Source organism: Pleurodeles waltl, chromosome 1_2, assembly GCF_031143425.1.
Source record: "Pleurodeles waltl isolate 20211129_DDA chromosome 1_2, aPleWal1.hap1.20221129, whole genome shotgun sequence".
NCBI classification, from domain to species: Eukaryota; Metazoa; Chordata; class Amphibia; order Caudata; family Salamandridae; genus Pleurodeles; species Pleurodeles waltl.
Genome location: NC_090437.1, coordinates 133653892 through 133665651, shown reverse-complemented (window position 1 = coordinate 133665651; position 11760 = coordinate 133653892). Strand labels below are relative to the sequence as shown.

Sequence of the window (11760 nt, the reverse complement as noted above, 5' to 3'; positions counted from 1 at the left end):
TTCTAGCGAAAAGGCTGCAAGAAAAACAAAATGCTGCAGGACCGATAACGCCAGCTTCTGCCATTTGGAGTTTCTATGACTAGGCATTACATACGCAGCCTGGAATGTCTCATACGTGAATCATTGTGTTAAATGCACACTCTATTTTGGTAGAAAGGTGTGATGAAAGGCCAAAAGCAAACCAAGTGAACCGATATTTACAGAGCAAGGGGACATTCGTATACAACAATGCGAAAACAGCAGTTGTACAAAAGAATATTTTATTCACATGGCTCTTGCAAATTGTGCGATGCATGAAAACACATGTTCCCTGCATATCCGAGCACGGGTATTTATCAGATTCGTGTTTCTTCGAACTTGCATCACAATTATAAATAGATTCCTTAGCACATGAAAAATGGAGGCATTGGATATAATTGGCAAGAAGGTTAGTGCAAATTTCAAATCAACGAAAGTGTTATGTTCGCCATCCGTGAAGTGCGAGGGATCTCGCATGGCTGATAAAAGTCTTACATGCCAAGCCACCTACAGTGTAGAAAAAGAAGGGGTGACGAGAGGTTGTGGGCTGAAACAAACTCCAGTGGATAAACCGCGCCACTCGTGGGTGCTTGCACTACTCATACTAACCAGGCAAGCTGGGAGCATGCGACAAAAGCCACCAAGCTGTCAATCTCTTACGGGCCAAGCCAGCATGAAAATGCCTTTAAGCGCATGTTACATGCGGTGTCCTAAAAGTTAATCTATGCTTTTACAACATGTACAAACAAATGGATGGAATTTCTTAACTGTGTGGTGTCATCAGAAAAAGTTAAAATTTGATTATCCCTTGCTAAAATAGAACAGGAAAATATAAGTGTTTAAAATGGAAGACGAGTAGTGGCAAGTGTTGTTTATCCTTTTCAAATTCAGGCGAAAGCAACCTCTCGTCTCCTCTCCTGCCTCTTTCCTTAGCCAGCATGAATCCTACAAGAAAACAAAACATTCCCCTTCACATTACTTGCTCTACTTGCTTGCATTAGAAGTGTAAGTATGGCCCCATTAAAGGTATTGCTATGATGCTCAGAAGCACTGATAGCCTGAATCTGACATCCATTGGCCACTGGAAGCACCGGGCCTACTGCACAAGCAAGGACCTGTCCAAGTGGCTAACAATTAAGTATATTTAAAATGTAAAAATAAAATTGGCACGTGCTCATGAAACTCATTCTTAATCGCTGTGTGCTTCTTTGTGAGCAGAGAGGTGGCTCTGGTTGGATTTCCACTTAAGGTGCTGAGGTTTAAGGAATGCAGCAAGTGAGGATTTCCTGCTGAGGTTGGTCACTGCAGCTCTACTCCTGGTGTTTTTAACAGGTGGGGCAACAGTGGGCAAGGTACAGACAGGGAAGATAGTTTTGCCCTTGGGTGCTCCCAGAAGATGCCATACTTCTCCGGTTGTTGAGCTGCAGAGGTACTGCCATGCCCTTTTGCCACTGTGGTCCCGTGCAGTAACCTTCACCTTCATTTTCTCTACCAGCAGCTTGATTACATTTTCGTGCCCATGAATTGCAGCTAAGTGGAGAGGTGTATACCCACCATTAGACTTGGCATCCACGTCAAGCTTGATCCCAGCCTTCTCTGCACCAGACACAAAGTTCAGAAACATACGATAGTTTCCATGTTTGGCAATCCAGTGCAAAGCTGTATAACCAGAAATGAAATCTCTGTGTAAAGCCAAATAAGGGTTTTCATTGAACAAGCCGTACACCTGCATCCATGAGCCAGATGCCAACTTCACCACCCACTCGTGCTCTTTGGTGTCCAGAGGCACCACAGAGGACCTGTGGCAGGAAATCCTTTTTGCATCTGACCCAACCAATCCACTGTAAATACCAAGTCTGAGGACTTGTTTTGGAGGAGTCAGGCAAGAGTCTGTAGAGAAATGCTTCACGTCCACAAGCGGGACTATCAATGATAGGTCTACACCTGGTGCTGGCGCAAAAAGAGGCAACTTTGAGGCTTTTTTGTGGTGCGATACGGGCCTACTTTTCTTCTTACAGTGTAGATTAATGAGTTTATCATCTGAGGAAGACATTTTGTCCTGCAAATGTAGACTCTTTCTGAGTCTCTGTCCTTCGTGTACAAATGGTAGTACGTCGAGCTGTATGTCAGACTTTTTAGAGATTACTTGTGGAGTTCTTCCACTAGCCTCAGAAGACTCTATTGCTGTTTCGTACTTAGAGAGTCTGTTTTGGACACCGTTTTGATTAAATTGGGCAGAAGGTATGCTGGAATGCATATCCATACACTTGATTGATTTGCTCGCACCTCTGCATGACTCAAAGCATTCCCCAGCTGTTGAGGCAACAAAGGTTACTCTTTCGTGCATGTCAATAGTACTGGAGTCACTATCACTGCTGCTGCCACTCTCTTCGCTGTCATTTGTTGCCTGGTCCACAAAGTCATTTAGGTCTTGCAGAGAAAGCTGGCATCGGATGCTCTTGAAGACTGGGAGGTGGCCCCACCAGCCACTCTCTAAGCCTTCTCCAGGCAGCATCGGGAGGCTTTCTAAAAATGGCGGTGGGTCAACAGGTGGCCACTCATCTTCCCTTGTAGGGGCAAACATGTCCAACACAGTGCCTGGCAATGAGGCACTTATTGAAGAAGGAGAGGGTAAAGGTGGCCTGAATTCTAAGGACGTAGGCCTCTTAGAAGTGACACTTCTTGAAGATGGATGGAATGATGAAGATGTAGGGTGCATGTGATAGACACTCCCTGAAAGAGGAAAAGATGGATCTGTGTCCACTGAAACAGGAGGCCATCGTGAAGAGATGTCCCCCGAAGATGGATGGCATGGTGGAACTGTGTCTCTTAAAGATGCATTACATGGTTCTGAGGTGCCTTGAGAAGACTGTGGGTGTGGTGTAGAGATGGCAATAACAGGAAAAGAACATGGTGGAGGCGTGCCCCGTGACAAAGGAGGACATGGTAAAGCGGTGCCCTGTGATTGTGAAAATTGAGAGGAGGTGCTCCCTATAGTCCGAGTGTGAGGGGGGTAGGTACCATTTGAAAGTGCGAGGTTTGGGTGGACTGTGCGAACTGGGGATGAGGACGACAAAAGCGAAGTGGTTGCTGAAGATGGGGGTTGTTGTTGGCTGGTCTTTCCTGTATACAGAGAGCATGGTGGTAATGTGTCTTTAGAATGAGGAGATAAGGCAAGACAGACTGGCGGTGCTTGAGAAGACGCGCGCTCCCCCTGAGGGTATCCGTCTGCTCTTCTCGGGGACCCAATAGTGCGGCTCTGTTCCTCAACCGCGGCCTCCTTCAGGCTCCAGTGCAGGCCGCCGGGGTGCGATTGCTGCCCTCCGAGGCAGGTGTGGCTCTTGCTGTCCTGGGAACCGCAGACAGCGCTGAAGGTGCGGGGGAGCTCTGTTATTGACTCCCGGTGTGTGGCGGGGCCCGACTCCTGTCGCCAACCCTCTTCTTGGTGCGGAAGACACCCTTCGGCAGTGGGCAGCTCCTCCTCCCCAAGTAGGTCACGGTACCTGGCCCGCAGGACCACCACCTTGGTAGGAGCACACCCAGGAGGCGCCTCCTCTCTCACCACGGCCACAGAGTTGACATAACGCTTAAAGCATTCGCGGTGCTGCAGCCGCAGCTCCGGGGGCAGCGCGGGGTCCCGCAGGAAGCGCTTGAAGTGTCCGAGCAGCGCTGCGTTGGTAGCCTGACCCCCGGTCCGGCATAGGAAGTCCAGCACCTCCTCCTGGCTGAGCTCCCGAGCCATCACCGCACATCTCGGGGCATGGCGCGCCAGACACGGGAGCCCCTCACTGGAGCCTCGGGTCACGAGCAGTGGGGGCTCTCCCAGCGAACTTCCCTGAGAAGTTCCTGCGGCTGCTCACCTGCGCCGCGCCCTCCTCCTGCCCGAGAGAGGCAAAGGTTGTGCGGGGCCGCCCTCCCCGCCGCTCACCCCTCCCAGAGCCGGGCTGCGCAATCACAGCAGCGGGACTAGGTGTATGCAGCCTCCACCCCGCCCCCCGCTGCCGGGGAGTGCCTCCCAGAACTGCTAGTGCCTGCTCGACCCCGGCCGCAAGGGCGGCTGGAGCATAAGAATGCGGTCGGGGTGAGGGGCTGGGACCGGCCATCGCTGGGCTCCTGTGCCCGCGGCCCGCCTGCCAAACACCGAGCTAGGTGCAGACAGTGACACTGCGTGTGTGCGCTCTTCTTCTGCACAAGGTATGCGTGGGTACAAGACGGGCGCCTCCCCTCACATTCCAAAGTGGGGATGACTCCGTCTTACTCTCCGACCTGCTCAACTGGTGCTTCGAGGGTTCTCGCCTCTCCGAGCTTCTGCCTCAGCAATGAGCCTGTCTACACATTGTTTCTCCCTCCCCTTTTAAAGGTAGTGTATACATCTCAGATGCCTACCTTTTAAGCAGGTCTAGGCAGTGGAAGTGCACACACGGTAAGTAGTTTAAACGAAGCAGTATTGCTTAAGCAAAACTTTTGCTTCCGCATTGAATTTTGTCTTTAATTAGGAGTAACGATTCTCGATTACGAATGGCAGAAGGATGCGCTGTGAGTAGATTTTATGAGGAAAACGTGTTACACTTATTGCAAGTTAATAGTGGCTATAGTTGCTTCTAATTTTCTTCAGTGACCTCACCACATGTGGAGGTGAGTTATGTAATAGAACCCATAGCCCTTGCATTGCTTTTAGCCCCTTACAGAGTTGGCTTGAAGCTGAGTGAGTGCCCCACTCACCAGACCTGCTCAGTGTCCTTGCCCCGGAGCGGTGACCAAGCAGTGAAGGGGACACACCTCTGATGCCCGCCGAGGAGCTGACACAGCTTCTTGTCATTTTTTAAATATTATCTAATACCGTCCTCTGTGCCAGCGCCCCTGAGAGCAGGTGCAAACAGTTACAGTTGAAGCAGATGGAGGTGTTCAGGGAACTGGGGACGAGAGAACAAAGGAGGCTGGCAGAGGGAGCAGCTGCTCTGAAATACGCAGCATGTGCATGGATTCGCATTCGCTGCTGCCAGCCTTATCATGCATTAATCCCCTCACTAACACCACTTTCTGCACGCCGTTCAAATGAGCAAAGTCACTGAAAGAAACAGCAACGACAATAACAATAAGGTTCGAACTTTAAAATCAAAATCTTGAAACGTTTATATGAAGTGGTTCCCGTAAGCATTATTGGTCACACCCTCACCAATGGCATAGAGTATGGGCAACGCGGCTTCAAGCTATGAAGAGCTACTCAGCAGTCGAGGGAACATACGTTTATTCTGTGGTATCCACCGATCAGTATGTCCTGTACTTTAATACAACCAACTTCAGTACTAGGTTTAAGCCACTCACTAATGTATCCTTATGCGGCTCTTAGCGGTTGTTTAATTTTTCTAGGTGGTTGACCACACCAATCTTTTTTGGAGTCCAAGAGTTATTTTTCATCATCACATTTTAGCCTAGAGCAAGTGAGAAAACATAGAAATAGGAGAAGGTAGGAGGAAGAGATAGATTGCAGGACAGAGGGAAAGGAGAAAATATGGATTAAAAAGAACCCATAAGGGCAAGAAAAAGAGACATGAAGTGTAGGCTGGTGGAAGAAAGAGCATGAGGTAGAATCAAGACTAGGCAGCCATGGTACTCCGCTAACTTAGTACTTGGCAGCGACAGGATCCTCAAAAAACACTTTGGGCCCCTGCACTCATGTTTTAGACAGTGAGAACTGCGCTCATAGCATTCTGTCATGGTATTGTACACCCCAGTCTTCACATTTGGCATAATTAGAAAGTAGGTGGCACATCGTATTAGCTAGATTCCTATAGGGGAGGAAGAGGCCGAACTGGGGAACCTGCCTGAGCTGTCCAATTGGAAGCAGGAAGGGAGTCCTACCAGAGAGGAGTTCTTCAAGGCGCAGAAAGAGTGCCCTACTCTTGAGGGTTTTTAGTAGCTGGCTGAAGCCCAAGCAGCTGGTGACGCGTCTGGCAAGTACCTCATTTACTGGGAGAATGATCTCCTGTATAGCGAGCCTAAGGATCCTGAGTCTGGTGCAACACGTGTTTTAGTGGTCCCCAAGTGCCAGACTACTGGATCAGGCACATGATGTGTTGCTGGCAGATCATTTGGGGAAAGACAAGAACTTTGACAGGCTTTACAGCCACTTTTGTTGGCCCCAAATGAGGAAGTCCTCAGCTGCAACTGTAGGTCCTGCCCTTCCTGCCAAGCGAGTGTCAAGTCAAGGGGGAAGTGCAAAACACCCCTGCAATCTTTACCTGTCGTTAGCACCCCTTTTGAGCGGGTTGGCATCAACATTGAAGGGCTTCTGGATCCTAAGACAGCCATGGGCATCAGATTTGTCTGATCATTGTGGACCATGCCACCCAGTACCCTGAAGAGGACAGTGACTGCACTTGCCGTGGCCAGGGCACTGATGGGGATCTTAATCCATGTGGGTTTCCCCAAGGAGGTGGTATCTGACACAGTTACCAACTCTATGTCCAATTACATGAAGGCTATGTGGAAGGAGTGTGTGGTAACCTACAAGTTCTCTACTCCTTACGACCCCTAAATCAATGAGTTTGTTGAGAGATTCAACCAAACCCTCAAGGGCATACTTATGGGTCTTCGAACCCATGAGGCATAAGTGGGACGTCCTCCTGCCATGCCTGTTGTTCATCTACAGGGAAGCACCACAGAAGCCTTTTTGAACTTCTGTATGGGCACCCTGTGAGAGGGCCTCTCACTCTGATGGAGGAGGACTGGGAGCAAACTACCAGAAGAGTCCTAGGATGTGGTCAGCTACATGTTTGCCTTCCACAACTAGACAGTGCTCTTCAGGAAGCTCACCCAAGAAAACCTAGAAAACAGCCAGGATGAGAGGAAACTCGGGTATGACCAGAATGCCACTGTGGCGGAGTTTCAGCCTGGCCAAAAAGTGTGGATCATGGAGCCTATGGTGCCCCATGTTCTGTAAGACTAGTAGTGTTGCACCCTGTGAGGTAAAGGAGCATAAGAGCAATGTCATCTACTTGTTGGACCTCAAAACTCCTAGGAACCTTTGAGGGTCCTGCATGTGAACCACCTCAAGCCCCACTTTGAGAGGTCTGAGATTGTCATACTCTTGGTAACAGATGATGGGGTGGAGGAGGAGAGTGAACCTCTCTCTGACTTCTTATCTTCCAAAGAGCAGGATGGGTCATTGGAGGATGTCAGCCTTTCCCCTGCACTAACCCTAGATCAAAAGAGAGACTGTCGCCAGTTGTTGAGACAGTTTGCCTCTTTATTCTCACTTACCCCAGGGCTTGCTACATGGTGCATCCACAATATTGACATTGCGGATAGTCCACCAGTGAAGAATAAAATGTATAATTTGTTCTACAAAGTGAGGGCTAACATTAAGAAGTTGGTCTCCAAAATGTTGGCTTCTGGGTTTATTGAGCCCTTGGTCCAGCCCAGTGGTGCTGGTCCCCAAGGCTGCCCTGCCAGGTGTCATACCTGAACTCTAGTTCTGTGTGTACTACAGAGGGCTCGATGCAGTCACCAGGACTGATGCACACCCCATTCCCAGAGCTGATGAGCTCATAGATCGTCTTGGAGCTGCTAAGGTCCTCAGCATATTTGTCCTAACATCTCAGTACTGCAGATTGCCTTGACCAATGGGGCAAAAGAGAGGTCTCAGTTCTCTAAACCAGCAGGGCACTTCCAGTTCTGGGTCATGCCCTTCGTGCTAAAGAACGGCCCTGCCACCTTCTTGAGGTTCGTAAATCAGGACCTAGCTGGAGTAGAGAACTTCAGTGCTGCCTACCTAGATGACATTGAGGTCTTCAGTTCCAGCTGGGAGGTCCACCTATGCCACCTGAAGGAAGTACTTCAGGCTTTATAGAGGACAGTCCTGACTATCAAGGGCAGTAAGTGCCAGATACGGCAGGGTTCTGTGGTCTACTTGGGCCACCAAGTAGAAGGTGGCAAGGTGCAGCTCCTCCATGCCAAATGAGACCACTCTGGTTTGGAACCTGCCAAGACCGAGGCAGAAGAGAGAGCCTTCTTTTTTTGATAAAGAAAATTTTATGATTTTGTATAAAACAATAATGTATACACTTCAACATGATGCCAACGGGCATCAAACAATAATGGTCAAACCCTAGGCCTCCGCCACACACTGTGAAAACATTACGCATGGTCTAGAGCTTAGAAGCCCGCTATGCCCTCCCACTTCCCCCATATTCTACTATGTTTGTGTAAGCAACCTCTGGCCTCATATACAAGTCTCTCCCGCTGCGCACACCAATCCACCCCCCGTCTCCACTTAGTCAGTGTCGGAGCAGTTCTGGCCTTCCACTCTGCCATTATGTCTCTCTTGGCCACTAGGCATGCCACCCCTAAGAAGGACCGATCTGCTCTTCGCAGCCCTGTGTCTCCCATGACACCCAGAAGGAGGGGCAACGGCAACCTCTTTACCTCTACTTGTAAGACCCCAGAGATCTCCTGCACCACCGCTTCCCAATAAGCCACTATGGTCGGGCATGCCCATACCATGTGGAAGAAATCGGCTGTGTGACTCCTACAGCGGGGGCATTCCGCTGAGGGGCGGAGGCCCGCTTTATGTAATTTGGCGGGTGTGAGATATGCGGTATGAAGAAAGTATGTTTGTATTAACCGGAGGCGTGTGGCCATTGTAAGGGAGCGTGGGGCCATCAGTGCTTCTGTCCAGTCCATTTCCTCCATGGGTCCCATCCAATCCTCCCACCTCTGACGAAGCTCTCTCAGGGGGCCTCCTGCGGTGGTAATCAGGGTGCGATATATCTGGGAAACCCCTCCCCTGCCCAGGTCTCCCATCAATGCTTTGGCTTCCGTGGGGCTGTGCTCGGGTATAGTGTCCCCTGCCTGTAGATGAACTAGTAGGGCGTGGCGTAGCTGAAGATATCGATGGAACTGTGTCTTGTTTAAAGAGTATTGTGTCTGAAGGTCTTGAAAGGACCGTATGTGTGACCCTCGCCAGACATCACCCAGCGTGGAGATACCTATGTTGTCCCAGTTCTGAAAGCCTTCCAGACCTGCTACCTGTGCCAGCTGCTTCCCCTGCCATAGCGGGGTTTGTTGGGTAAGACGTCTCCACCACCCCGTCACTTTCTGGGCCGTCCACCATCCCTGTAGTACCACTTTGGTCACGTCTGGGGTCTCTCGGGGGATCGGGCTCCCGTATAGTGCGCCAAAGATCTGTGGGTAGCCCATTGTCTGTAATTCTAGTTGGTATGCAGGGTCTGTCCACCCTCCTCCCACCCAGTCGTTGATTACGAGTGCGTGCATCGCTAGATAGTAGTATTGGATGTTAGACATGCCCAAGCCACCCTCATATATGTCCCTCTGGCATGTTTTGAGCGACAGTCGAGTGCGAGTGCCGCCCCAAATGAATTGGCGCGGTAAGGAGTCCATCTCCTTGAACCATCTCATGGGAATGGGAAGTGGAAAGTTCTGCAGGAGGTATAGGAGCCTGGGAAGGATCATCATCTTGTACAGCGCAATTCTGCCAAGTACATTCAGGGGGAGGGCTCTCCAGCGTAGGAGATCAGACTTGATTCTCTTTGTTAGCGGTGTGACATTGAGTTCCCATGCTAACTCGGGCAGAAGTGAAATGTATATTCCCAGGTATTTGAAGCTGTTTCTCCGTACTGGGATGTTTCGTTGCCAATCTATACAGTCGCGAGAGCGATGCAGGGGAATTAGCAAGGACTTGGCTGGATTCAGGACCAGTCCCGAGGCTTCCGCGAACAGTCTCAGGATCTCTAGGACACGTGGGCCGCTTTTGGGTGGGTTAGAGATGTACAGGAGCACATCATCTGCGTACAACGCCACTCGATCCTCCAAACTAGAGGGCCAGCGCTAGCCCTCAATCAGTGGGTCACTTCTCAGTAATATCGCCAATGGTTCTATTACTAGTGCAAAGAGTAGGGGGGATAGCGGGCATCCCTGTCGAGTTCCACGGCCAATGGGGAATGGGTCGGAGACTACTCCGTTCACCCTGATTCGGGCAGTCGGGTTAGAGTAGAGGAGTTTCACTAGTCCTCGAAATTTAGGTCCGAGCCCGTTCTTATGTAGGACCTGTTCGAGGTAAGACCAATCTACTGTGTCAAAGGCCTTCTCGAAATCCAGTAAGAGTAGTGCCAAGTGCGTATGTGATAGGGTTTTGTGGTGCGCCAGGGCCAGATGTAACCGTCTGATGCAGTGCCTAGTGCTACAGGTAGGCATGAAACCACACTGGTCATGGTGTACCAGCGTGGGCATTACCTCCTTCAGCCTGGAGGCAAGGATCGAGGAGAGCACTTTGATTTCAATGTTTAGGAGTGAGATGGGCCGGTACGCTGAACAGTGTTGTGACGGAGGTTGGGTTTTGGGGATCACTACAATAGTCGCTTGATCAATCTCAGTAGGGAAGTGGCCTAGATTTTCTGCTTCATCGTACATGTTAAGCAGATGGGGACCCAGGATATCGCTGCATTTACTATATAACTCCGCTGGAAAGCCGTCAGGGCCTGGGGTTTTGCCTGATGCCAGGTTAGATATTGCACTGCAAATCTCTGCGAGGCTAATGGCCTCCTCCAATCTGTCTCTCGTCTCCAGGGACACCCCAGAAAGGGTGATGTCGTTTAGTAGGGGGCCTCTCTTTCAATAGCAGGGCATGGGTGCTTGGCATATAGACTAGTGTAATAGGAGGCGAAACACTGTGCAATTTCCACAGATGTTTTGACAAGAGAGCCTGAGTCCGATAAGATCTCAGGTATAATTCTGTTCGCCATGGGGCGGGTGGCTAGCCAGTGCAGCAGCTTCCCGTTTGTATCCCCCCATCCATAGATTCGGGCTGCTGAGGCTCTCCACATGTGCTTGGCCGACTTCAGCATTATGTGTTTGATATCCTCTCTCACCCTAGTCAGTTGCCTCATAGTAGTGGCCGATGCCAAGTTTACTTGCTGGCGTTCCAGTCTTAGGGCCTTGTTCTCCAGCTCAGAGATCTGGGAATTTTGGTCTCGTTCACGGGACCGAAGGATACTTTTGGCGTGTCCTCTAATAGTGGCTTTACAAGCGGTCCATATTATCCCTGGGGACCGAACCGAGCCTTCGTTTACCTCAAAATATTGACCAAGATGCTTCCTGATCTCCTGGGTATAATCTTTGTCTTGTAGGTGCCAGGCGTTCAGGTGCCACATAGGCCGTCTGGTGGGGTCCGTTCCGCCCATTCGGATACGTATTGGAGCATGATCTGAGACCCCACGGGGGAGAATCTCTGCCCCCGCAACGTTTAAGAAGTCTAGGGCGGGCATAAACACCAGATCTATTCTGGATTGCGTCTGGTGGGCCGCCGATGTGTGCGTGTACTGGCGCTCTCTGGGGTGCCAGGTGCGCCACACATCGCACAGACCGAGGCTCTCCGCCCAGTCGCTTAGAGTTGAAGCTCGCCTGGCCCTACTAATGGTGATCCCCCCAGAGACGTCCAGAGTTGGGTCAAGAACTGCGTTGAAGTCACCTCCCAGTAGGGTGGTCCCTTGGGGAAGTCCTGAGGTCACTTGGTGGAGCGAACGTAGGAAGGCGTCAAGCCCTGCTGGAGGAGCATAGGCGCACACCAGGTTTAATGGGTGCCCTTGAAGAGTCCCTGCGACTACTACAAATCTACCCTGCGGATCGGACTGTGTAGCTGTGATCACCAAGGGTAGAGATCGGTGGAGGAGGATCGCTACTCCTCTGGAGCCTCTGGTGAATCCCGCATGGTATACCCTGTCA

General features: G+C 50.6%; 1 protein-coding gene across 1 annotated transcript; it reads right to left on the bottom strand.

Moving 5' to 3' along the window:
• Positions 1-243: 243 nt before the first annotated feature.
• SOWAHB (sosondowah ankyrin repeat domain family member B) lies at positions 244-4217 on the bottom strand. Its single transcript, XM_069236825.1, has one exon. The coding sequence runs from the start codon at positions 3758-3760 to the stop codon at positions 1208-1210; it is 2553 nt and encodes an 850-aa protein (XP_069092926.1). The 5' UTR covers positions 3761-4217; the 3' UTR covers positions 244-1207.
• Between the last annotated feature and the right edge of the window lie 7543 nt (positions 4218-11760).

Coding starts and splice junctions, on each gene's coding strand:
- SOWAHB (XM_069236825.1), bottom strand. CDS start 3,760: ATGGCTCGGGAGCTCAGCCAGGAGGAGGTGCTGGACTTCCTATGCCGG.